Source organism: Chamaea fasciata, unplaced genomic scaffold (genome assembly GCF_029207755.1).
Source record: "Chamaea fasciata isolate MVZ Bird 193981 ecotype frontalis unplaced genomic scaffold, bChaFas1.0.hap1 SCAF_2, whole genome shotgun sequence".
In the NCBI taxonomy this organism is placed as follows: Eukaryota; Metazoa; Chordata; class Aves; order Passeriformes; family Sylviidae; genus Chamaea; species Chamaea fasciata.
Window position 1 is genome coordinate 30,658,814 of NW_027094087.1, and position 27,713 is coordinate 30,686,526.

Sequence of the window (27,713 nt, forward strand, 5' to 3'; positions counted from 1 at the left end):
AATTCCCAGCTCACTTCCCACAGCGACCTGGCCACCGAGAGCATTAGTGGGAGCCAATTCAGGACTCATGTACTCCATTAGGTCTGTGAGATGAACTCCATAATAGTAGGTGAGAGATGGATTGCTTTGCAGGGCTGGGAGGGTATTGCAAGGGCTGGAAAGATAAATCCTGTGGAAGGAGACTGCCAAGATTGTTCTGGATTTTTTACATTGTGGGGTTTTTTGGCACTAGAATAAAGGATAGCTCATGTGTCCAGGTCACAGGCTGACAGCAGGTCCTGCTGGAGGGCAGGCAAGGGGGCAAGAAAGGAAATCACGGCAGAAAAATAGCTTTTGAAGACTAGCACACACTAAGGGAAAAATCAGGACACCACATCAACTTGAAGCACAGACAGATCGCCACGAGGGCAAGGCATGGAGAATGAATACGAGCCAGAGCTCCCAAAGCCATTTCAACTCGCCATGCTGCAGCACCCAGCTGCTAAGCAATGAGGACAAACACTCCTTTCCCACATCCATGCAGTACTCTTAGTGAATATTCTCCATGGGATCCCATCTGGATACCTCCAGGCATTGGTCCCACCCGCAGCATGACCAGAGATACTCAACTCAATCCCTCCACAAGCCAAAAAGAATGATGATTCTCAGTCCCTCACGGCCATCCACCTTGGGGCCATGGATAAACCCAGGGCCCTCCTTCATTTAACAGTGTAGACATAACCCTCTAATCCTTTGGCTTGATGTTGATATCTTGAGTTTATGTTGAGGGAATGTATCAAGTACAGCCAAGGAGGGATAAGATCCTGTGCAGTTCCTACTGCCATTCCCAGGGGGGACAGAGTTAAAGTTACGTAGTGGGGCCATGTGGGAAGTGTCATCTTAACCCCACATTTCCTGGCCAGCTCTCCTCCAAGTTTGGGGAACTGGACTCTCACAATCTGAAAAAGTCAGTGTTGGACGCCCACATGTTAAAATTCAATGTCAGCAGCACGATTTACACGCATACATCTTGCTGGGCTCAGGCTACAGCTGTTGCACTGGTCCCCGCAAGAAAGTGAGCCAGCAGCTCTGTGGGGACAAACCAGCACAGCCCTGCAAAACCCCATGGTGTCGGTGGCCTTTGGCTGAAGGCTTGGAACTCACTAGTCCAGGTGAAGATATACCTTTTTGACCCTGTGTCACAGCAAAGTGGGGGGAAAAAAACTTGGGAATCCATCCTCAAAGCAAAAATCCACAACTGTGAGCACAGCCAACAATGGGATGGACTAGGCTGGGAGCCAGGAATTTTTTATGAATGTTTTCAATCTCCCAAAACAGTAATTCCCTCCTTGTTGACAGCTCTGAATTCCCTTGCTCAGAGCACTCGACTATTGCTGTGTGCACATAGCTTCACACAGTGTTCCTGGGCTTATCTGAGCAAAATAATAACTCAGCCTCCTTTGGAAATTGTTGCTCTGAATGTCCTTTTCCACCGGAGCCACAACACCATCTTTCCCCGCCTGAAGGCAGAGGCTGGGACTGCAACTCCCTGTATCTTCAAATGATGCTGTGGATAAATTCCTGTGCTCCTGTTGATTGCAGCAAAGGTGCCAGGCTTGCTTGGCATTCCTGAGTGGCATAAAATTCCCATGATCCCCAACACCAAACTAGCAAGGACTGGTCCAAGAGCTCCACAGATAAGAGTTCCTCAGATCTGCTCTGGCCATGAAGTGCCTTGGACCACACCGCTGCCTTTGTGCCGGTTAAAACTTGTGGCACGTGAGACTTTTCTTATCGAGGGAAGAATAGAAATCTACTAGAAATAATCCCTAGGATGGCACAGAGCAGACCATGCTCATGCACCATTGTCCTTCTCACTCTTTGGAGCAGTTCCATCATTTATTAGCAAAAAGAGGGGGAACCTTCTTCATGGGAATCTCCCTGCACCCCTGCTTTTGCTGCCAGCTCTCTCCTCAAGCACAAATACCAAGAAATAATTAAAACAAGACAAACAACCCTACCAAAACAAGCCATCCACATGCTTGTCCTGGCAGGAAGAGAACAAACAACATGTCCAGTGGATGAGTCAACACACCACAGTACTGCCAAGAGGCCCTGGAATGCCATGAGGATGAGCATGGCACACGAGGAAGGTTTATTTACTGAGCTTTCCCTATTGCCTCCAAGTTGGATGGCATTTGGAAAAGCTGTTGCCAGTCTGAGGATGCCTTGGCAGATCACTGAAGGTTCTCTCCAGCAGGTTAGTGGGACACAGCATCTGATCTGGATAACTTCCCCTCTCCTTCAAAACAGAGAGCTGTGTGCAAGGACACAGGCACCCCAATTCCTATCACTGACTGAATTCTGGGTGCAAAGCAGGGGCAGTTGAGCTTCCCAAAAGCGAGGACAGGACACAGCTTCCTCCCTGACCGCAGAAGAGGTGAAGAGCAGAGAGACAACAGGGACACAGGGCTTTTGAGCTTTTCCTTTCCAGTTTCTGATGCTCATTTCCATTTGCTTTGGGAAACTGGTGAGGACAGACTGGCCAAAGGAAAGGAGGAGCATCGCCCCTTTTCTGTTACACAGAGGGCTGAGGGTGTGATTTCAGTTATACAGTTTCAGTCAACTAAATGATACTTCGCCTATGCTAGTTTCCTTAGGTTTTCCCTATGGAGAACAGCGATATCTCCCAATTATTTAAGCATTTGACACAGGACAGGGAGAATTACCCAAGAAAGAACTGTGGCAGAAACAGTGAGAAAAAGATGACAATAAATAGCATCATCTTTCTCCATTAGTGCCAGTGCTGTGCCAGCATTTGTATGAAACAACTGAAAAATAGTGGCAAAGTAAGACTGCATTTGCTTCAGAGAAGCACAGGAAACAGGAGAAAAAAATCACAGTGCTGGAGAGTGAGTGAGCAAGAAGAGAGGGAAAGGAACCAAGTCCTGACCTCAAAGCATTATATATCTCACTTATTTTAACAGTAATCAATTCTTTGAAGGACGAAGGAGCAGAAGTGAGAGAGACTCCAACAGAAACAATGCAATGCTTCTCCCTGGAGAACACAGGTTTGCTTCTCCAAGATGAGGCTGTGCCCCAAATCCCAACGCCGCCCTGGGAAATACCCCTTGGTGACAGCAACCCACCTCTGTTTCATATCAACGTCCTGGACATGGCAGTCACCGTGTGAGGAGCAAATCTGCCACTTGATCGTGGAGCTCAAGACTCGTGTCAATACTTGGAAGTCCAACATTTGGACACACTGGGATGCCTGGTGTGCACCTATTTACTTTTGTTATAAGGGTTTCAGTGCATGAAGATAAATGCACTGAAGGTGGATGCTCACATATGTGGCTTACGTGTGCCCTTGAGCATCCCATGTGGGACATCCTTATCTGAGAGTCCTGGAGTGCAACAGGGACTGACTGCTAGGGATGGACAGTCCCAGGGTGGCTGCATGGGCTGGCCTGGGCCTTGTTTGCTGCATGGAACTAACCTCATCTGGCTCTGCTTCATGAATCATCATTTCTGCAAAACCAATCTGCTAAGGGGATGCAAAACCCATTTGATTAAATGGGATAAAGAAAAGGCTGGAACAGAGGAAAAGGGCAAAGATGATGTGGTGTAACTAAAAAAATTGAAGTGGTCTCAAGGTGGCTATTCTTGCCTTTGTCAGGCTAAGTACATAAGGTGGTGAAACCAAGGCAATGGGGATGTGTAGAATTAGCTGCTTTCTGTCTGTGAGTGGCACATGATTCCAGCAGATGCCACGGGCATCCTTAGCAAGTCTGTCTGGAGGTACAAGCAGTCTGTGGAAGCCAGTGCTGCAGGACAGGGTTGAAGCTGTTGAAAATGAAGAGCTATAGAAAGAGATGACATATTTATATGAGAAAAGGGTTTTTTTTTCCCAGAGGCAGACTCATGATGGCCCAGGATCAAATTCGCTCTCGTACTGTGTGACATGAAGCTTTGGCATCCTGTTTCAGAGGACTGCACTGGATATTATTATTGGTTATTATAATTGGTTACTACTAGTTATGATGATGATGATGATGACAATGACAATGACTAATGATTTTGGCACCTCCTAACCCAGTTTTCCCTTGGAAATTACACCAGAGCAGCAGTCTCACCCAAGTGCTGTGGTCCAACACGTCATGAAAAAGTCCAGAAGCTGGTGCACCACTGACTTCCCCTAGCCCAGGAAAAACTTGCTTTTGGGTCCTGAACAAATTTTTCCTCGTCCTATTATCATTCACTGCAAGCAGTATGTAGGAACCTCTCCTTGCCTGAGCAAACATGAGTGCACGCCTCACTTAGCAGGGATGGAGGAGAAAAAATGAATCCTGATCTAATCCCTGACAGGGCTTCTTAACAGCTCGCTTTAAATTTTATAGCCCTTTTTATAGACAGGGGGAGCGGAGGTCTTTAATGTTCCAGGAGAGCAGAGAAAAACTTCCACCAGGAGAAAATGTGAACCCATTTTACTTATGCATGATTTAGGACCATTTCTATTCAAGACAGTGCACAAGAGACCCAAATATTTGCACTTTGTATTAAAGAAGAACTGCCATTCCTGGCTCTTTACAGAAGTAATTTATTTCAATCTCACCTTACCTTGGGGGAAGAAACATTGTAACTCCCAGTTTGTCGGGGAGTCAATAAAAAAGCAGCATTGTTATGGGTCTGCTTTACCATTGCTCAGCAAGGCAACACTTGGGAAAAAAGATCACCCCCAAATTTCTCCCTTCAGAGTCCCCTTCTTCATGGGTGCATTTGCACTCATGCATGGGACCTAACTGCAGGAGTTTGACTCTGTTTTTCTCTCCTCTATGTAAGATTAATGTTCTTTTTGCACTCTGGGTGGTATTTTAGCTGATGAGTTAAAAGGAAAGGGAGGCAGGAGCTGTGGTGTAGGGGTAAGGGGTGAAGATGGGGACAGGTGGCTGCAGTAGAACTCCACATTTCTCACACAGCTTCAGGTGAGCCTGTCATGCTCAGCCCTGCAAAAATCCAGAGAGGAGACAGAAGAAGTCATTAACCCTCATGGACACAATATTGTATCCCTGAACCAGCACAAAGCAGCCTGGAAGTCAGTGCCAGCAAGAGTCAGTTCAGCTCCAGAAAACATGCTTGTAGGGGTGGAGACTGACTTGTTTTCGTGTTTTCTCTTCCTGGAAGTGAGCTTCCCTTATTCATTTCTGCAGCCTTTTCTCTCAAACCAAGCCTATCTGCAATGGTTTACCATGTGGCTTTTTGTTTCTTTGTTTGTTTTCTTCTTCTGGGCTTTTTTTCATTTAGGGGCATGGGCATATCCTGTCCACATACTGGGATCATCTGAAGAAATCCTGAAGACAATGCCATTCTTAAGATAATGGAGGGCAAAATGCAAGAAGCAAATCCTGTATAGGCAATGGGAGGATTGCACCTTGCCCAGCCTCTCTTTTGATGAGTTCTTCAACACCAGCACTCCAGGAATAATGCAAACAGCTCAAAAAGCCATCCTGGATTTTTCTGCCCATCTTTAAAACACCCAAGTCCTGTCCATTAGACAGTCTATTAACAGTGCTCAGTGGAAGCAGAGAAAGAATAGGTCCTTTCCAGCAAGCTGTTCACGTTGTCACGAGGTGAAAAATGCCTGTGACCCCCAAAGCTTTATGCATTCAGAAATCAGGAGTTCACATGCAGTAGAGGTCTTCAGTATCGGTTAAAGCCCAGAGGTTTTTCTTTTCCTCTTCTTTTAAGATGCAGTGATGGCAAAAGGACTTGGAATTTATTCCCTACACATCGCCACAATCAAATAATATGCTAATGCTATTAGCATGGGACCTTGCATGGCAAATGATTTAGACTCATATTCTCCTTCAAAATACTAGAGTTTCATTTAAATTGGTCTCCACAGCAACCAGAAATGAACTGGAATAATGTTAGATAGAAATTTTCATGTCTGGGCATGGCAGACAAGGAATTTTGCATCAGGGATTGAGGGGAGAGCCATGAAGACACCCTGATCCCACCAGGGCTGGTGAGCTTGGGCTGGTCACCTCCTTCCCAAACAGTCAGTGACGACAAATGCAAGGACAAAATTCGCCTGTGTGTCCAGGAGGACCTCAAACCATCCTGATGGAAAAGAGATGAGAAGACATGATGTGGCTCATGTAGAGTGAAGCCTGAGAAGGTTTTCTCAGTCCTCCTCCCCAGAGAAGCTTTCTAAGTGGCCTCAGGGCAGGCACATATGACAACTGGTTTCATTGATGCTGAATCAGTTCTTGTCTGTTAAACTCACGCCTGGCTGTTTGCAACTGGTTTGAGAGAACCAAGCTTCTCATCATGGGCCGCACTCCTGAATCTCAGGGTTGTACAAGCACAGACCAGGAAGAAAGTGTTTGTTACTGGCTTCCCTCTGTTACAACAGGAAATGCTGCTGCTTCCTTTATCTCAGCTGCTCACAATCTCTCCATGGTAAGCACTGTCTCCCTCGAGGACTGAGAACGTGAAGGACCTGCAGATTCCCTGACCTGTGCCCACCAGCTGATCACATGGTTCTGTCCCATTGAAAGCACTCCCCAAACCCATTTGAAAACGAGCTGAGCTTTGCAATGCCATGGCTGAAAAGCTGCTGGTTAGAAATTACCTCTAATTTCCCATGAAAGTGTTTTCCCAGCTGCTGTACTCATCTTCCCTGCACTTGTTTCACTCTGTGGTAACTATTACATCAGCAGGCATGGTGTGATCCTCATTCTGGTTAGGGGTTCTAGACATTCCCCTAATCATAAAATGAGTATTAGCAATGTGTCCCACAAAAATGTCTTTGAAAGCAATGTCAGAAAGTGGGAAGTATCTCGCTTGAGAATGGCTGAGAGTTCAGGCAATTAAAAGAAAACAACTCTGACCAGTCTTTAGATTCTGTTTGTAATTATCTGGGTTCTGGTGGGTGTTAAAACATCTGTACTGGTTTCGCAGGGAACGGGGAGCGTGGCTTGTGCCAAAGGCAAGAACTGGCATGGGTTGAAAGCAGTGCAATACTTTGGAGTGGATTTGCACTCAGAAACACAGGGCTGGCAGCTCCTCCCACAAGCGATTTTGTGTTAGGGTCAGTTCCAGTAGTGTCCCTGTCTCCACATTCCCTATCCACCATGGTTTCTGCCCCCATGGGACCACCCCAAGAAAGAGCTGAGGGTGGCTAAAGGAGATGCAGAGTGGGCTGGAGTCCTCAATCCCACTGGGCTTAAGATCTGATAGACTTTGGTCACTATCAGTTCAGCTCCATCTTATATTCTTGTTTTTCTTTTCCCTGTGCATGAGTGTTTCCACCCGGACACCCTCCATCTCCCCGTCACATCTGGTCATGCACAAGCAAGTCTCTCCCCACTGGATATTTCTGCACCGAGAAGCAGAGCAAACTCCCAGCATGGATGTTGCTGTCTGAACCCTGTGCACTAAAGCACGGGCTGGTTTTGTGGTTATTTTTAACACACAGCAGCAGTAGAGCTGTGTTTAGTGGAGCAATGGAGTGTAATGTAGATCCTGGTCCTCAGGAGACTCAGGCAGATTTATCACAATCTCCTTCACGGTTACAGTTTCAGATTTTGGCATTCATCGCTTGACTCAGGTACAAAACATCCACTGGCATCCAAAGACCACAGTAAACCATCCCTGCTCTGATTCTTGCCCAGGGGCTGGGAACCATCCCATGGGCTTACTCAGCACTTCCTCACCCTCCTCTTCCTTGCTTAAACCAGCTTATAGTGTTGTGAGCCCATTCTTAAAAGCCAGAAGCACCAGATGACATCACCCCTCTTGCAGCTCACCCATCCTTGCACCCACCACAGTTGGAACCAGCATCCAGAGCAAAATTCACATCTTCTTGCCCGGTGCCTCGCCCAGTGCTTCGCGCTTGGCTTAGGGCCAGCTGAAAATCTTCTGACATCCTCCAGCTGGAAAACGCCATTTAATCAAAACAGGAGCTTGCCAAGGGATTGTTTGAAGCCAGAAATGACAAGAAATCTTCAGAGGATAGAAGTGAATTTTAAGTAAAAAGGGAGAAGGTCAAGGTATTTCAATCCATTCTCATCAGAGTGGATCACTTTTGGGGGACAGATTGCCCCTCTTTGACTGAAAATCATCATCATATGCTTTTCAGATGTGAAAGTGCAATTCTTGTTTTTTCATAAAATTCATTCAAATTCAGAATGAAAAGGTGTGAATCAAAATCAGCTCTGAAAGAGTATGAAAAATGAATACCAGAGGGAGTGAAAACAAAGATGCTGAATTTACACTGCCTTTCAAAGGGAGTTTGTTTTGGGCATGTCACCTGCTCCACTTGCTGCAAGGACAGCATTTCCCCAGATTGCTCTGACTCCGTATAGGCAAATTCTGAGCACTCCTTCTTCCTCACAGGAATGGGATTTATTTAATTGCTGATTTTAATTACTGACACACGTCTGACCTTAGTGTTTTCGGCTGCTGAGACAGATCTGGGTGAGATCCAACTTCATCCTTTGTCTATAGGATGAAAAGTGGAATGGTGACAAATACACAGTACATTAGACCCATTTCCCTCCAGAGATGATGGGAAGAAAAGCCAGGATATAATGGCTTTTGGCTACAACCATGGGAATGCAGGGACTACTGGGACCAGACCAGACTAGAAGCCAGCCTGCTCCAACCTCCCAACTCCAACTGCTCTGGAGACAGCCGAGAACTTCATGGGGATCACTCATACAGCAATGCACCCACAGGGAAAACCCATTTGTGTGTCACCTCATCACTCATACACCTTATTAAAGCAAATATTTTAACTTATCGAATATGACTGAGGGCATTCTTGCAGTCATGGCAGTACTAATTCTTTGAGCTGCTGTAAAACTTAAAACCACTGCGTCATACAGGTTTGGGAACACAGGGTTGGCCTTCCCTTCAGATGGCACCATGAGACACCAGACCAGTAGCATGAGTTCTCATCACTAAGCTATGAGTGGATTTTTTAGTACACAAAGCTCTGTTTGCCCAGGACTTGGACAACATGGATTTATCTCCATTAAAATGTTACTGGTGGGCAGAGTACAGGGTGGTCCTTCCAACATTGGGCCAAAGAAACTCAAAGCATTTCTGTGTCTGTACTCTTGAGTCCTTAGAGGTAGAAGAATGGTGGAAGTGAACTTCTGGAGTATAACAGAAAAACCAACAGGATCTCAGATGCTCAGAAGGAGTTATGTTGATGCCAAAGAGGAGATATTACAATATTTAAAAACTGTAATAAAGCTTTAAAGGTATGAATGAGCTTCAAATGAAAATCACAAATCCACCTCCTTTTCTTAGAATCAAGTTGATGAAGAAAAGCCACAAGTGTCAATAAACTGGGATTGAGATACTTAAAAAAAAAAAAAAAAGAAAAAAACCCCCCAAAAAACTTAAGAGATACCACAGTGCTTTCTGGGAAAAAGAGCATAGGATCATAGAATGGTTCGGCTGGAAGGGATCTTAAAGACCACCTAATTCCAACTTCATGACATAGGCAGGGACACCTTCCACTAGACCAGGTTGCTCACAGCCTCATTCAACTTGGCCTTAAACACTGCCCCATCTGGGCATCCACAGCTTCTCCAGGAAACCTGTGCCATTGCCTCACCACCCTCAAGCAAAGAATTTCCTCATATCATCTAATCTATCTCTCTCCTCTTTTAGTTTAAAACTGTTCCCCCTTGTCCAATCCCTATCTGCCTATGTAAAAAGTCACTCTTCCTTTTTTTTTATAAGCTCTCTTCTTGTTTACAGTTGGAAGACCATGTGTTGACCAGGTTTTGACCCTAACACTAATCATCAAAGCAACCATCAAGTAGCAGAAAGATTAATCACAGAATTCATGGATTTCAAGTGGGTATTTGAAAGACTTCATCATGACTCACTGGAGAGCAATATGAGCCATCATGGCAAGCCAGTAAAAATAATTATCATCGTAAAGGCTTTATATTAAGGTTTAGTCTGTGCAGAGCACATGGAGGCTTAAGGGGAGGGTTTACATATGCAGCAATGTCAAACAAGGTGGTGCCTGGTGATCGGCCGTGAGATGAAGGTGAGGATGGAGCCACAGGCAGCACAACAGTCGTGCACTACACCTTCACAGGTGATGAAGTATATTGCGAGTGCCCAAACACCTGTCCAACACTTCAAAAAGGATTCATTATCAGTTATGAAAAAACCCCCCAACAAAATAGCAATAGCAATGAGTCACTCCACTCCGGCTTACTTTCAAAAGCAGTGGCGTACGAACACAGGGATAGTCTGGCAGTGAAATGATGGAAGGTAATCATACCAAAACTTGGCACAAGCAGCTGTGCTGGCTGGGATGGGATTAGGTCATGTGGAGCTGAGAGAGCACATGATGCAATTTTTGAGGTGAAATGTTATTTTCCATTTTAATAAACAGATATAAAGGGTGGCAATCAATCAAAGGTACAAACGAGTCACATTCCTTGGCATGTGACAACAACCCAGTAAGTATGAAAGGGAGCTACATCCCTGCTAAGTGCTGACAAGAGGTTTAGGCTGGATATTAGGAAAAGGCTTTTTACCCAGAGGGGTGCAGGGGCAGCTACAGCAGGTCAGCACTGTGTCCAGCCAGGTTTTGAGTATATCCAAGGATGAAGACTCAGGTTAGTGGGTTTTGCTGGCTTTTTTGGGGGACTGAACTTTTTTTCCCACACACCTTTAAGTATTTGCTTCATCCTCTGTGGTTTGAAGTGACTGCAAGCATGGGAAAATGGCAAAGATGGTCCTTGGATGCCTGGTGGAAACTAACTCACTTCTATGTCTGAATCCCACAGAGAAGCAGTTGACTGTGGGCAGGTGGGGAACAGAAGAGATACATAACATCTAATTTTCCTGGACAGTCTCATTTTTAAACAGGTTTTCCAGGAGCTGTGGTCAAGTGTCCCCTAAAAGACCGTTCCCAGGTTGGAGAGAACAGGCACCATCGCTGATGTGCCTCTGCCAGCAAATGGCTACAGGCAGGAGAAAAGATGCACCAACACGCCTGTACTGTGCCTTAGTGATGAATCCTTTCAAGCAGAGGGTGCCTTTCTGCTCAGTGCTTGTACAGCACCTGGCATAGCAGAAGACATGTTTCTTGGCTACATCAACACTGTGATGGACCCTTAGAGATGTTCTCAGCCTTCCTGGAGGGAGCTGGGATGTGGAAGAAGGGCATCCCCGGAGCAGGTGTAAGCCACATAGCCCTAAATAACTGATAATATTACAGCTCTCGTATTGTACCACAATAAATAAATCAAAAGTATGTTTGAAGAGCAGGCAGTAATTATAACTGAGGCATAGAAACCATCTAGGGAAGAAATGCTACCTTTACAGATAAAATCAGTAATAAATGCTACTGCATTCATAAATAAGAATCAGTCTGGAAACAAACCCTGACTGGTGTCATGGAAAGTTCACAGGAATTGACAGCTTCATGTCTCCTTCCTGCTCCATGTGCCTTCACCTGGAGGTTTTAAAGGCTTTAGAAAGCTTTCCCTTTGCTCAGGCTTGGTTTTAATTGGAAATATAAAGCAATACAAACCAGCAAACAAACAGGCATTGAGGTCTGGGAAATGAGAGTCTAAATCTGTCCTGGCTTTTATCAGGTTTTACAAAGCAGCGCACAGGGCGTATAAAACCATGTCCCTCTCAAACCTTTGGAGGGAACAATGGGAAATATATGGAGGGAAGAAATGGGGAAATACATTTACTTGGGGGGAAAGAAGTGTCACACTGTGAAAAACTGCCAGAAAATTATCCCTTGCAAAGGTGATTTTTTTCCCTTGTCCAACATGTTTGCACTTGCATTTTGGGCTTCTCTGTCCATTGCATTTCCCATGGTTCCTATGTGTTGGGCATCACCTGCAGATCTGTGTCCCACCCTGATGCCTGAGAAACTCTGCAGACACAGATTCATGGCAGCTCCATGAATCCCAAAGCGCGTGACTGGGGCACATGGGCTACAACAGTCCCAAGATCCCTCTGGGAAATATAAATGCAGGCAAATCTGACTGTGAGTTTCCTCTCAGTTGGCTGACACCCAAAAATGCCTCTCTCCCCCCCTCTCTCCCTCGGTTCTGCTCAGACAGAGTCACTTCACTCCAAGTCCATCAGCTGTTTCTGTTTCCAAGGGCTTTGCATGGTTTTGTTTTCTGATGCACTGCTGATACCGTCTGCAGCGCTCATTTTTCCACGGTCAGTAAGTCACCCTAAAAATTCCTCTGTGCCCATTAAACTAACAGAGCTCATCTGACAGGGCTCATAGCCATAAAAGTCAATTACAAAACAAAGAATTGTGTTAAATGGGTTTCTGATTCTGGGTGCCAGGCCAGGAGACAGCCCTGGCCAGGGTTGAGAGGTGAACTCAGCTTGTCAATCTCTGCTAGGAAACCTGTGCTGGAAAGGTTGGGCAATGCTTTTAGCTCTAAAAAACTCAAGCCTCTTGAACTTCACATTTCTTCTTTCTCTCCCAGCTCAAATCCCAGCCTCAGCTCAGCTAACCCAGTGGGATTTTGGCCAGGAAAGGGCAGGATTTTCCCCAAAGGCCCCAGTCCTCCAGCTCTGTATTTATCTTCCGAAGAGACCAGTTGGATACCCTAGAGCTGGGAGCCAGCTGGGAAACAGTCAAGAAGAGCTGGAGTATTTGGCTGTTGGTCCTTTTTGAAAGCTGAGCATAAATTTTGTTTTTTGCTGCTTGGTGGTTTTATTATTTGCAATGAGATAAGAGCATTTTTTGCCTATAAACCTTGTGCTCCCACAAACAGCTGCATCCTCTGCCAGTTCTCATCAGTGCTGGGTATGATCAAAGGAGGCTCAACGAACACTTATCCTGGGACAGCAGAGTTATGGGTTCGCAAACACAAGGTTCACATGTCTTCTGGATTTTTTTTCAGTTCTACCTCTTCAAAATGTCCACAGTCACAATAAAAACATCTAAATAAGAAAATACTAAAAATTCCTAAATTTCTAAACCCCAAACTGTTCAAAGTCTTGGTCCAAGCATTGCAAATGTCAGAGATTTGATTACATCAGATGCCCTGAAGCCAGAGGCTTGGTATTCTAATCATACAGATGCCTTAAGACCTTTTCCCTTGCTAAAACCCCCTGTATCCTTGCTTCAGTCCTTTTCTTGGCACCTATATGGGCAGGACACTTCCTCTTGGTATCAAGGACAGTGACCACCACAGTTGTGCAGCGTTGACTCTGGTCCTGCAATATTTCTGGGAATCCAGCATGCTGAAGAGCAGAGTGCAGCAAGAGGAATAAGGTATGGAAGAATAGCAGGGGTTGATCGTTGTCTGGTGTAAATCAAATGATGAAAATGAAATCAGTGAACATCCAGCTTGATAGCAAAGACCTGGATAGCAATCCTGAGACAGGTGGGATAAATTTTAGGAGAAAGTGGACACCTGAGCTCATCAGTCCTTGTTCCTTGGAGAACCAAGGGAAAGAAATGGCCACTTACAGGGTGCAAATGATTAGCCTCATTCTAGACATATTTTTTAATTTTCTCCCTAGAAGTCGACTGACTACAAGCAGCCAAACATGTCTCACTCTTAGCGGCATCAATTCTCTTTCCAAACTGCTGGGGAAATCACAGCAAGGACACCATGACCAGCTGGTAGAGATCAGCCCTATTTCTGTCTTCTAGGAAGCAAATTCCAGGTCATTAGTGGCACTCTGCTCTTCAGCAGACTCATCAGTACCTCAACTAGCTTATCTCCAGAGGCAAAGAGGGAAAAAAGAGGGAAAAAGGCAGCAGGCAGTCAACTGGTCTCAAGATGCTCCTTTGTGCCAATACCACTCCATCTCCAGTATTGTTTACACAGAAATAAAAGCTGAACAGTGTCAGATCTTAAAATAACTTGCTGTTTGTGGAGCAGGAAAACCAGGGTCAGGGAAGTTTGGAACAAATTTAAAGTGGCAGGAAGGCTAAGGAATGAACTGTGACTTTGGCAAGAAGGTGCTTGCATGCACCTGAAGTTTAACCATGCGCCTGGTGCAAAGTGAGTTTGGGCCACCAGGTCTCCCCCACCTATTCCAGTGAGGCTGGGCCAAACTTAGGGCCAAGATACGACATTTGCATTTGTCCTCTGGAGTAATCTGCAGCCACAGCTGTTTCCCTTGTTAGGAACACTCAGAACATGGAAGAAAAGGATGAGGGGAACCTGATCCAAACGTCCTCGATGTGTGCAACCAGTAGATCTCAATGTGACATAGGTGTTTTAAAAGAAGGAACTCCGAGACACTGAGTGCTGAAAGTACTGGTGGGAACACCAAGGAAAAGGCTGTGTTTGTACGTATGGTGGGACAGCAGGTCAGAGTACAGGGCTCAAGGCCCCACATTACTGTCCCAACACAAGCTACCTCCAAGTCCCAAATGGGGCAGGGGACATTAAATCTTTGGGTAGGTGAACAAACATGGGAAGGTGAGATATCTGGAGAGAATCCAAACAGATATGCCCTGTCTATCCCTTGGGTCAAGCTCAACTCAAATGTACACTTGTTCATTGTTTGCTGTACTGTCTGCCAGACTGGCCTCCATGTAAGCTGATATCCAAGTACAGCTCATACCAGGGCTTAAAGATGGAGTCAAGACCAATTGACTTGTGTCAACAGAACTTAAAAAGTCAAGTGGTACAAGGGGGAATAAGTTTAAACTGATAGGGAACAGGATTAAATTATGTGTTAGGAAGAAATTCTTTCCTGTGAGAGTGGTGAGGCACTGGCACAGGCTGTCCAGAGAAACTGTGGATGCCCCATCCCTACAAGTGTTCAGTGCCAAGTTGGATGGGGCTTTGAGGAACCTGGTCTAGTGGAAGGTGTCCCTGTTGATGGTGAGGGGTTGGAACTGGATGATCTTTAAGGCCCCCTCCAACTCAAAGCATTCTGTGATTCTTGGAAGTCATGGCCCACTTGAGGGCACAAGGCTCCACAAGGGGCTGCCTGCTTCATTGCCCTTAGGTGGCAGTGCTGCCTGCAGATCCCAAAACAATGCACAGCAGGACCTGGGTGCTGTCAGGGACACAAGGACACCCCCACATATCCCTCCTTGCTCCCATTTCTCATCCCACATTCCTCAGCCTCTGCACACTCTTTGGCTGGGCTCTGGGCTTGTAACTCCTCCAAGGCACAAGCAGGGAAGGAAGGAGGCATGTGCTAGGCATGATAGCAAGGAAGTACCTGGTCTTGTGTATTTCCCCTCTGCTTTGGTTCTTCCTAGCCATGAGAGAGGCAGTGGTGGCAGGAATGCAGGAACTGTCACCTTGCATATGCTCCCTGGTGCACTGCTCCTGCACGCAGGGATAGGGAACATTGGTGACTTGGGAGTGTTTGGGAGGGGTGAGTGGTATACAATGTTCAAACCTGGTTTTACTCCAGTCTTGCAGCCCACAGCCTCTTCACTGAGTTTTGGGCAGCTCCTGCCAACAAGTCTTCAGGGGTATCTCTGTTGTTTTCTTCTGCAGTCTATCCTGAGCTCCCTATGTTGGGCAAACACCCAGGCAAACCTGGCTGCAAGGAATCGATGGGGCTGGAGGTGTCACTGGCCTGTTGCTAGGACAAACGTGTTTTGGGGAGAGAAGTGAGGAGGGTGCAAGAGCAACCAGATGGGGTCATAACACAGACTGCAGGCAGCAGGCTGAGGGGGCAACCAGCCTGTGGCTCATGTGGCCCAGCCAAAGCAGGTCAAGTGAGAGCAATAAATCTGCTCTCATGGGTTGGAACGGGGCAACTGGTGGAGGGTCTGGGGGAGAACCAAGCCAAAGAGACCCACACATGTGAGGTGCAGCTCTCACTAGTGTGAGCAGAAAGTGACTGGTATCCAGAGGCTGATCCACTAAAGTGCTAGAATGAACATGTCTGAGTTGAAGGAGGAAGGAGAGACACATTTCCATTAAACTTTAATGCTCAGCCCTGACCTATGTTCGGCGAGACATTGCTGGGATTGCTGGGGATTGATCCCTGTCATGCTGTAAAGTACCAATGCCAAACCTTGGAGATAGAGTGAGGAGTTAGTCAGAACTCAGAACTGCCCTGGAGCAACCCCCTGACAAAAAGCAGAGAAATAAATAAAAAAAATTAAGTCCCAGAAGGGGGGGAAAAAAAAAAAAAAAAAAAAAAAAAAAAAAAAAAAAAAAAAAAAAAAAAAAAAAAAAAAAAAAAAAAACCAAAAAACAACATGCCTGGACCGGGTGGGAAAGGCTACTGCTGCCCGACACAACCCATCAGGGCAGGAGCCCAGTGCCATCCTTTTCCCACGCCTTCCTCACCCTCTCCAAGTGGAAGGAGCTTTCAGCTCAGAGCAAGGACATCTACTTACCCACAAATATTCCCTTCCCTGGTTTCATGTCTGGGTTAAACCTCCAGCACAGGGGCATAAATGATGTGCATCAATAAGTTTTTAAAATCCCATCCATGTTTGGTCAGCACCCACAAATCCAAGCCCCTGAAAGAGCCCCTTTTCCATGGAGGAGGTAGAGGAGGAGCTCCAGGGAGGTGCTGGAAGTGGCACACTAAACTGACATAAAGTTAATAGAGTTATTGACTCCTTCAAAATAACTAATCCTTGCACAGGGCCCCTTCAAGGACATGCTCACTGCATGGGCACACACTGGTTCATGAGAAATTAAACTACAGGCTGCTGTATCTGCACGGCTGTCATACTGGGGATGGGACAAGGAGGGGCTTTGGCTGAAGCATCAGCTTCAGAAAGGGTTAATGGCACATGAGATATGTTTAGTGGGATTTGGTATTTTTTTTTTTAACTTCAACAAACAAAGCATATGAGAAAATCCAGTTCACAGCTGAGCCCTGGCTGCCTGCCCACTAGGGCAGGGAAAATGCAGATGGTTTGAAATACCCACGCACTGGCCTTTCTCATGTAGCCTGTGGCCCAGGGTCCCCTCCTAGTCTCCCCCCGTTGTATTTGGATCACTCAAGGTGGCAGCAGGGCAAACTGCAGAGTAAAGGCAGCACTCAGACAGGAGCAAATCCACTTTACTTGATCACGGTCGGCTTCCTCAGACATGCAGAGGAGCTGGGATCCTGTGAGGTTCTGCTTGTTCAAAAATAATAATTAGATCTCAAAGTAAATAGGTGTTAACAGAAACAAAGAGCTTTGCCACAGTCTGGGTAAACACTTTAGAATCAATTTAATTTCCCTTCTCCTGGCAGATGTAATCGTGCTGCTCTGCAATTATTTTCAGGTCGGGGCAGGGAACAAAGCCACTGGGGTGACTCTGCTGAGCAGCTGCTCCTTGGGACAGCCGGCAGGACCCTCTGCTTCACTGACATTCAGACCCTGAGGCTGAAACGCGCTTCCTTCCGCTGAACCAGATGTAAAATGCAGCTGGAGATCAGCAAACCAGCAGTGAGCCATAGCATGACATTAAACTGCCCTAAAGTCCAGCCTCCTTCTTAATCCTGAGAGTCCCCCTGTCTAGACAGGACATGAAGGACTAATGTGAAAACCAAGTGACAGAAAATTTACACTCTCCCATTGAGCTGCAAATGGAAAGAAGCATCAAAGAATGTAAATCTGTTTGCCTTCTAATTGTTTTGCCTTTTGGGAGCATGGGCAGCACCTAAGCACAGTCTCACACTGAGAGGGTTTGCAGCCAGCAGTTTGTATCACTGCTTCCAGGTTGCCGATTTGCTTACTACACCATGCTATGAAGCCTTTTTACCCTGCCTTTTCCCTACCATCATGGGGAGCTGGTGGAACAGGCTTTTCCCCAAGGTGCCCCAAAAGCTAATGAGTTTGTCCTCCATCACCACTGGGTTATAAGCAAACTAGTGACCGTTGTCTGGGGCTTAGCTGATGTGGGGTGTCCCTTCGAGGAGGCAGTAATTCAGCAAATGATGGCAACTGCAGTAAATGTGTTTGCCAGTGATGGAGTGTTCCCCTAGCCGGGATGTGAGTACAGCCCAGCTGGGAACAGCCTGACTGGGGCCAGACCCAGCAAAGCTTTTGGGTCAGTAAAAAGAAGTTACACACCCAGGAACAAGTACAACCTGAAAAATGTGCACAGTAGCTTCCCTGGCAGTTTCTGATCTTGTTCCACCATGCTGCCTGTCTGCTGGGAGGAGGTTTAGTTAATTAATTGCTACAATTAGCATGGAGCTATTCCTGCCCATGATGGTTACCTTTTCCTCCACCTTTTTGGTTTTCATCCAATTACCAACTTGTTCCTTCTCCAAAGCAGAGGCCACAACAAGGCACAGAGAAGCTCAAGGGTGAGGGGAGGAAGGTCCAAGAACAAAACGCCAAGAGTCCCAAGCTTTGTTTCTACCCAGTAACTGTCTTAATCTCGCACAAACTCTTGACCCTCTCCCATCCATTCACCGTTGACTTCAAGGAGGTGATGAAGAGGGAGCACAGCACAGTTACAAACATTGCTATGACTGCTTCATTACAGTCCAGACAACACCTCACAAAGGATGCGTGATGAGCTTATATATGCCAAGATGGACAAGATTCCCAACACCCATCATGCTCCAATGATCCCTCAACTTCTCCACCCAGCTTCAGGCCATGGGTTCTTCAAATGAACATTACCCACCTTGGGAAATGGATGATCTTTTTGCCATTACTTAGCAGGGATGGTGAAGGAAAGGTGAGCATGGGGTCACTGCTTCGGCAAGGACCGAAGTGAAGCGCCAGCCCTGAATAATTCATGCTCCGTCTCTGCTGCAGCATCTGGACACATCTGCTGCATTTGCCGTTGCAGGCTTTTTCTTGGCTTACTCAGAAAATCACACTTTGGCAGCTGGGTACTGTTTCAAGAGGGTACTTTCCCTACAGCATTAACGAGCTGTGATTCTGTTACAAATAGGGATTTTTGTTCCTCTTTTGCTGATGTCACTTCATGATCCTGCAGGGAATAGTGCTTGGATCTCTGCAGCCTGATGATCCCTGTGTGCCCTTTGGGACAGATGTACTTGCAAGTGGGAGATTGTTTTTCCTTTTGCTGCCCAGATTTATATTTCACTGAAGTCCCGTATCGATCCTGCTGCCGCTGGGCTGAAAGCTCATTTTACTAAATGAGAAGAAAAACAGTTTCCCCAGCTGAACGCATGCAAAATGGAAAATCCTGCAACGAAACAGCTCTTAAAAAAGGGGCCTGAACAATTTTGCTGAACCTCGAGGGCTGCGCTGCTGACATCGGAACGGTATGTAATTTATTTAGCCTGACCTTTCCCTGAAAGACCTGGCTGGCGACGTTATCAAGGATCCTTTCTGCCACTTGTGCACCCATTGCCAAGGTGACATCCTGTTTCATGCGTCAGTCAGCGAAGATCGCATCCGCGCTGCTGCGACGCTTTGTTTGCTGTCCTGCCTGACAAGCTCTTGGCAGGGTTTCAACTCCTGCGGATGGCAGCTGCTCCACAAGGGACCAAAACAGATTCAAGCTGGACGTTATCATAGGAAATTTCATGTAGAGAGAGCACAGGCCTACAGCCCCTTGGATGAGACTGGACCACAGAGGTGAAGCAAAGATCCCGAGAGGTGCTACCATGTATAATGGACAGGCAGGTGACTGCAGATCTGCACCCCAGGCTCACTCCCACATCCCATGTCACTCGGGATTTATGTGTGCCCTCACGGTGCTGGTAAAGCAGAGGCAGCTCACCAGTGCTTAATGCAGAGGCTTGCATTAAGTGCAACTGAGTTTGGATGGTGTAGCACAACTCAGCCCATAGGTCCCCTCACTGCACATAAACTACCTGGAGTTTTCCTTCCCCCTGCCCAACGCTTTCCCTGAGGGTCCCAGGAAGAGACTGGGATGCAGGTGTAGGGACTACGTCTGTCCTCCACATGAGAGCCTGTCAGCAGTGGGGACAACTGCAGTGGAGAGGAAAATCGTTCCAGTAAAGCTTCTCCCCCTATTCCATCAAGGGACTGAAACCTCTGAGCAAGGGGGATTTTCACTGCTGGTTCCCACCACTCTCAAAGGGATTTTAGTGATGGATAGGGAAAAAGGCTGCAGCTAAAAAAGTCCCCAAACACCACCAACTTCTTGCAGGAGACTGAAAGGTCTACATTTATGGAGGGTAAAAATGATTTGCTCTGACAGTAGCCAAGACAGCTCTTTAGATGTCAAAGGCAGGAAAGCTTCATGAAAGTTTCCTACATGTCCATCCATTTCCCACTCCACGCCCCCCAGTCTTGTGGCAGGTTGCATCCCCCTCCTACAGGTCTGATCTGAAAGAGGATCTGCGCCCATTGGGAGGGCAGGAGAGAAGGTGCTCTCAGCCATGGACCTGTCTGTCATGGTACCTGTGTTCTCCTCGGACTGGTTGAAGCCACAGATCTGGCAGATGCTGCGAACCCATTTGTTCATGTCGTCCTCAGTCTCAGCCACCAGGTAGAAGGTCCTGTCACTCGTCTTGATGTCGAAGATGTAGCTATCTTGCAGCTCCTTCCTGTTGAAGGTGAGGCCCGCATCCACTTGCTCACAGAAATTGAGGTTGATGACACGCAAGGGTTTCTTAGAGTGGTCATTTTTGTAATACTCCAGGACATCAGGGTCACCACTCATCCGACCGCTGCGCAGGACGAACCAGCGTTTCTTCCATGCCTGAAACCAAGACAAGAACAAGCATGAACCCCATGGCTGAATCTGTGAGAGTGAAAAACTGCTGCTAGGCACAGGGTGACACAGAGGGACACGACACTTCTCCACCATGGGGTGCTCTGGGATGCTGCTGTTTAGGCATACCTGCAAGAGGTGCATAGACCCAGCTCAGTTCTTCAGTTTGACACTAAAATCCAGGAGAATTAAATACTGAAATAGCATCACAGCATAAGATGACCCCAAAAGGTGCCAGTTCTGAGGCTCAGAGGAACCTTGCTCCTACCCTACAGCCCAGACATGCTCCCAGGACCCAAATGCCCTTCCCTCCATGATGTGGGATAATCTGTGCAGTGGCATTACTGCGTGTTGCAACACCCAAATGCCTTCCAGCAGCTCGGAGGAACTGAGGCACTTCAGGTGCAGCACCCTGGGTGTCCTAAACTTCAGAGAAACCCCTGAGAGCATCATAGGATATGTCTGCAGATACTGACCATGCCAATCTCTGTTTAAATGCCAGGATAGAAAGACTAATAAAACCGAAGGAGAACTGGTTTATTTTTTTTAAATATCAGGAATAATTGCAGGGAGACCCACGGAGAATCCCAGCTTCATTTGTTTTTCAGCATCCTCTGCTCCCTGGCATGTAGGTAACTCCTCAGCAAAGGAAAAGGTTATCATTGATTCTTCCAAGCACTGCTGACAGCGGCTCCTGGCCAAACTACCTGCGGAATGGACTCAAGGGGCTGTGGAGTTTGAAGCAAGCCAGCAAAACAAATGTCAGCCATCAGCCCCGGCTCTGAGAGCTGCAGCCCTGCTGCCTTCCCCACACCAAACACAGCTGGGAGCCCACAGGAGAGGGAATAGCCAAAAGGATAACGTGTTAAAGGCTAAAACTGAAATTACAGGGCAAATTGTACAGGTGTAACCCCCCATCACATGAGGTGAGCAGTGTTTCTTTGGGGTGTACTCTGAGTAAGGATCATGGCAGCTGCGTGTGGGATGAACAGGGTTGAGGGACCACCTCGAGGTGCCCTCCTTTGCAGAGCTATGCTCCCTTGCCGAGGCCTCATCTCCCATGGCCTAGTGAAGGGAAGGATACATCTAAGCACAGTCCTTAAAACAGCTTGTTTAGGCTGTCTTTGAAAGCAGTGAGGGTTTGAGAGGTGCACGTGCATAAGCATGATGTGAATCTGACCAGTGCTCCTGCATTACCTGACATAGATCTCAGTTTGCACCAGAGGATGTCAAGGGCAGGGATGTGACCCCCACCATCCTGCCCTGGCTCTGGACAGTGGTGCTTTTTTTAATGAGATTTACCTTATTTATATTTTTATACATAACCAGCTTTGGAGTTCTGATGATTACAAGAAGTTTGGTTATGAGGAAGCACACAATATTTCTAAGAAGGAAGAACAAACACCTTTAGTAACCCAAGAGAGGCACCAAGGCAAGCAGTGTGCAGGGTCCCTCATGATGCTCCCCAGGTGCTGACCACAAGTTTTATATATTGGTGATGGGCACATGCTAGACCTCAGCCATCCAACTGCACCAAGATCCCACAATTTTGGAGAATTTTGTGGTTGAAATAATAGTAAGAAACTCCAGTGGTGTTTTCCCTGAACAATCTGATTCAGACCATACTTCTCAAAAGCTTAAAAATAGCTTTTGTTGATGTCTTTGAGATTTGTAATCAAATTAGTTTTGCACTAATTCTCAAAACGACTCCTGGTGCCAGGAAAGCAACTTCAGTGCAATCTTCCAAAGGCAGCGAAGCAGCAAATTGCTTAGCAAGAGGACGTGCAAGGCTAGCAGATTTTGGCTTAATCTCACCCACTTCTCATCAAAATGGCTGCTTTTGAGTGACAAAATAGACAGAGTGGAGCTGTGTCCATCAGGGAGGGAAAAAACCAATTTCACCAGGCAGCAGCAATAATTTGCTAGTCCATCTCCTCAAAATGGATTACCCAAATCACTGGGAAAGAAACCCACAAACATTTTTTTCCTAGTTCTAAGTGGTAAATGTCCCATTAGCTTCTTCCCCTTAACACTGAGTCATTTCTTTGCAGCCACCTGGCAGGACTAAGACATGGGCAGGCATCAGTGAGGGGACTGCAAGAAGATGGAGTTATGCAACCACATGAACCAGCACCTGAATGCAGACATCCAGCACCAGTTCTTGCTGCTTAGCTTGTTGCTTTCCAACCATCTAGAGTCCAGTCTTGCAGCCACCCCTCATGGCTGAGACATTGCATTACAAAACCCACAAAGTGCAGAAACAATACTCCAGAATTTAGAGTTTTCACGGAAAAAACAGGAGGAAATGCTGCAAGCAAGATGAACGATGCTACCATGACCCCTCTTTTTATCAGCAGTGTGAGAACCACAACTCCTCCAGTTCTCTTTGGTCTGTCTGGTAGCAATGAAAGGTACCACACAGGCAGAGAAAACAGTGTACCACACACAGTCTGGTTGTTTTTTGTTAAGTTTTAACATAGGCTGGTTGCAAAAGAATGGGTCTTGCAGGCACAACATCTCTTGGAAAACTTCAGGAGGTGGAGCATCATTGGAGGGTGGGACCACTGGACAGGGAAGGAGTCCCACAAGCCTGGGAAGACCATCCTGTCCATCTCTGTGTGGTGCCCTCCTGATGATAAAGGGTCAGTGGTGCTCTTCTAATACAGCTTCTGACCCAGAAAAAGAGCTCATGACAGCAATCTAAGGAGTGCCTATCCTGGACAGGTGGCTGCAGGCAGCACAGCTGGAGGCATCTCCCATCACTCTTCCCCGCAGCAGGACCAGCTGCTCCTGCCTCCTAAGATCAGCTTCCAAGCCAAAGGAATAAACAATGATTGCTAGAAGAGAATGGAAGTAAACAGTAAAGAAAGAGACAGGAACCTCCTTATTTTTGTGGACATTTTCTCCAAATTTTTGAGTGCTGGGCTCAGCAGGAGTATTTCATTTCTTCCCTGTGGATTTGCTATGCCTTTATTGGGACCAGGGCTTAGCTTGAGTTTTCCAGGCTGTGGCTGCTCTTGGGGCATCTTTTGACACTAATGCAGCTTGCTTCAACAGGTCACCATATGCAGCAAAGGATGTGTGGTTTGCAGCATGTGGCTCATCCTCCTGGGACACCTATTTCCCTGTACAAAGCTACCAATACAATCCAAATCTTCTACATTTAGGCTTCCCTAGGATATCACCTTCCTGCAAGAGAGTGATTTAAGGGTCTACGGACCAGCAGCTATGACAGTGGTAAGATGTATGAGATCCATATGCGTGTGGCAATCTTATCTGATGCCAAACCAGGGGAGGATGCAACTCCATGTGAGCTTACACACTCTTTCCAAGACCACCTTCTCTCAGCATGAGGCTGTGATGGCAAACAGGCATGTCATCCTTCACCTGAATTTTCCTCCTCTGCTTATTTCTACCTCTTTACAGCTCTTTTGAAGCCCCTGTTGCCATCAGTCTGCTCCGGTGAAAACACTGTGCCTCCCCGACACGTGTTGTGAGCCAAGGGCTGTGTTTGTTTAACAGCTTTACAACGTTGAGAGGCCAACAGCTTAACAGCCATAAAATGGTGCTTTGCAGCACCAATTTCCAGCTGTGCGGTCCTTCGCCGGCATCAGGTTCCTTCACGGTTAAATTACGGCTGCCAAAGGCCCTTAATATCACTGAGAAATACTTTGACACTTGGCAAGGACTTCTTTAAAGACCTGTTTGTTAAAAAAAGTGCCCATCATGGTCCTATGGTGGTGTGAATCCTTCCTGGGCACTGAGAACCGCCCGGTTGCTGCTCAATTTTTTTCCACCTCAGTAGTGCCATGGCAAAGTTAAAGTTTAAAAAATGGAGCTCTTTCCAGCTGGATGCTACCTGGAGCTGGCTGTTTTATGGAGAGCTGGGTTGGCAGAGGGGAGGCAGTGCTGCTGGGTGCACTGGCTGAGTGCAGTTAGCAAAGATGTTTGGTGGGCTCAGGCAGTGGTTGGGACCCTTCCTGTTCCATCTGCTGGGTGAGTAACCAGAAGAGCCAAACCAAACGTGGCTGCTCTTGAGCAACTGAGATACCACCCCACCTCTCCAGGAGTGAGGTCCCTCATGTCCCCTGTGGCAGTCCTGACAGTGCAATGCTGTGGCAAAGCTGGTGGCATCAGGGCAGAGAGCTCAGAGAATCTGAGGCCTCCAAGTGCTTAATAATCCAAATGCTTTGACTAATAGCCCAGAGAGAGGCTTTATTAACCATGGTTATAGTAAGGGACATTCAGACAGCATCTTCCTCTCTGCTCCTCTGTTATCTGCACAGTGAATACAGGGATCCAGAGATCAGAGAAAAAGAAAAGAGGTGAGGAAAATAATAATTTAAATGTTAGTAAAGCCAGGTATCCATCCCTGGGGAACTTGCCAAGTACTACAATTGTGAGAAGGAATCAAACAGTGACAACATGGAGAGATGGCTCTTGGTGGAGCTTGTATGAGTAGCCCACCCAGTATTATGTTAGCTCCAAAGTGAGAAGTTTGAAACAGTCAGAGACTGTTGGCTTTCGGTAGAAAGGGATGTTCTTTCAAATTGGATCAACTTCTGAGCCACATCTCTCAAATCTGAAATACTAGTATTTTTACCACCACACCCTTATAGCACATACAGGGAGAAGAGAAGAGAAGAGAAGAGAAGAGAAGAGAAGAGAAGAGAAGAGAAGAGAAGAGAAGAGAAGAGAAGAGAAGAGAAGAGAAGAGAAGAGAAGAGAAGAGAAGAGAAGAGAAGAGAAGAGAAGAGAAGAGAAGAGAAGAGAAGAGAAGAGAAGAGAAGAGAAGAGAACCTGTATATTTCCCAGGAAATCTCTCTGTCCTGTTCCTTTTCCCCCTCACACCAACTTCATGCCCACCAGCACTGCACACCAGCAGTGTGAAATAAACCTTCTAAAATCTGACCTGACACAAATCACAGGATCTAATCCAAGCTGGCAGGAGGATGAGTGACCTAGCCATGACATCAGGCAAATTTCTCACACTAAGATGAAGCTGGGGATCAAGTGATTCAAACCGGAAACCCCACAGCAGGGCAAGCAGGTGCTTGTGTCTCAGATTTGCCGAGAACCAGAGAGGCCCTGGGTGCAGGACGGCTCCTGTCATTGCCCCTGCAGCCACCAGCTGCCAATGGGGGTGCCACCATATCCACAGAAAGCCATGAGTCTGTCCCAGCCACACAGTTTTCACTCTACAATGCAGATTAGTCTTGCACCCCATCGAGCATATTCTCCCTTTGGCACCTGGCACATCTGGTGTGGCAGAGAGGAGTTCACCTTCCAGGAGCACGTGAGAAAGACCACAACACCTGGAAAAGCCTGTCTGTTCTTCCCAGTCATGGTACCACCTTGATGCCCCCTCCAGGCTGCCACCACTTTAGCCATCCTGGCAAGATCACCCCTGGGAAAGGGAGACAGAGATGATGGGGGTATGCTGAGAGCATGTTTCAGGTGGCTTGGGTCCTTATTCAGTACTGCTACTGTTTTTGCACCTGCAAAAATTACAGCTGTTGGACAGTGTAACCCAGCACTGGGGCGGATCCTGCCCTGCCCACCCCTTCCCACAGCCCTGCAGCAGGAACACGGTCCCCTATTGTGGCTGGTGCTACCAGCATCAGCGAGTCAAACCCCATACAGGAGGACTGTAGAATAACCTACTGGTGACCTGTATAATAATGTTGTCTTCCTCTGTGTCCCTGGGGGCTTTTTATCTCGTCTGATGGACAGGAGGATGCTGGTTTTATTATTCATGCAAGAACACCTCTCCCCTCTCTGTGTTAGTGCTAACTCAAAGGAAATGTGGCTTGGAAGTAGATTGGTAAGCAGCAAGAAAGCCCCCTCTGTCTGGACAGGTAATGTTTGTGCTGGCTGATTGTCCTCACACAGTCCCAGTGACCCCAGTTCCCAGAGCAAACAGGAGCTCCCTGAGCCCCACTCTTGCCCTTCCAGATCCCCCTGTGCTTCTTCTTTCCCACCGCCTGCTCAAAGCACCTTTCCACATGATTCTGGGAACAGGCAGGTCCCAACCCCGCTCCCTGCACCCTTCAAAGGAGTGGAGGCTGCTCCCTGCTAATCCGGCTCCAGTCACGGCTGAGTTCACGGTGGGTTCATTATCAGCACCGCTTTGGGGGAGCCGTGATTGGCAGCACTAATAACACCACGCTGCAGCTGCAACACCCTGCAGGGCACAGGGAACCTTGCTGGGGTACAAAGAGGCTCTTCCTTGCCGAGGAATAGAGGGAAGGTGATGCAAAAAAAAAAAAAAAAACAAACCCAACCCAGTGCATATCTCAGGCTGTCAAACTGACCTTCCCTCCCGGGATTCTTTTTTCCCACTCCTGGAGGTGTAATTAGGCTTCAGAGCACATGCGGAATCACTCCATGTGACATCCACCCAAGGGCAGCAGAGCCAGCAGGAAACGTCCTGCACCGCGCATCACTCACAGCTGGGTGAGAGGGGGTTTCAAGGAGGTGAGGCACAAACACAGGCTAAAGCCTATTTATTTTTAAGATCCTCTAAAAAAACCATAAGCTTCATAAAACAGCTCCTGCCATCAGAGATGTTTGCAGCCAGGGAAGGAAGGGTGTGGGATGGCTCGGAGCTACAGGTACACTGGTGTGAGCTGGAGGACCTGCTCCCCACCTCCACCCTCTGTGAATGGGACGAGCAACACAGCAGTGACACAATGCAGAAAACATTTCCCTTCGTATTTATTTTACGGGAATTCTCTGCTTGGAAGGATTTCAGTGGCTTTGTGCTGCATGGTCAGTCTTAGGAAAATAAAGATTTCTCTCTGGGATGTGAGGGCACTGACAGCATTTCTGATGGGATGTTGGAGCACCTGATTAAGGATGGGATGGAAAAACAAAATACCAAATAGTGAGGCTGCACTTACACCACCAGACAAGCTGTGACTGTCTGAGAACAAAGGACACAGGAAGGGAGGTCCAGGAGTGCTCCTGTGTGGAGGGTGTAGAAAGGATGGACCCAAATCTACTGGGAGAAGCATGGGGATAGCATGAGACACAATGAAAGTCTCATTAGGTGTAAGGAAAAGGCTTTACAATGAGGGGCAGAAGAACAAAAACCCCAGACTG

General features: G+C 47.0%; 1 protein-coding gene across 4 annotated transcripts in view; it reads right to left on the reverse strand.

The window, feature by feature from the left end:
• Positions 1-27,713, reverse strand: part of GAB2 (GRB2 associated binding protein 2) — a 93,424-nt gene that overhangs the window by 19,827 nt on the left and 45,884 nt on the right. For all 4 annotated transcript variants that reach the window (XM_066175584.1, XM_066175582.1, XM_066175581.1 and 1 more), the window contains exon 2: positions 20,297-20,597. In XM_066175584.1, coding sequence (XP_066031681.1) covers positions 20,297-20,597 — 301 coding nt within the window. The remainder of the gene's footprint in view (positions 1-20,296; positions 20,598-27,713) is intronic.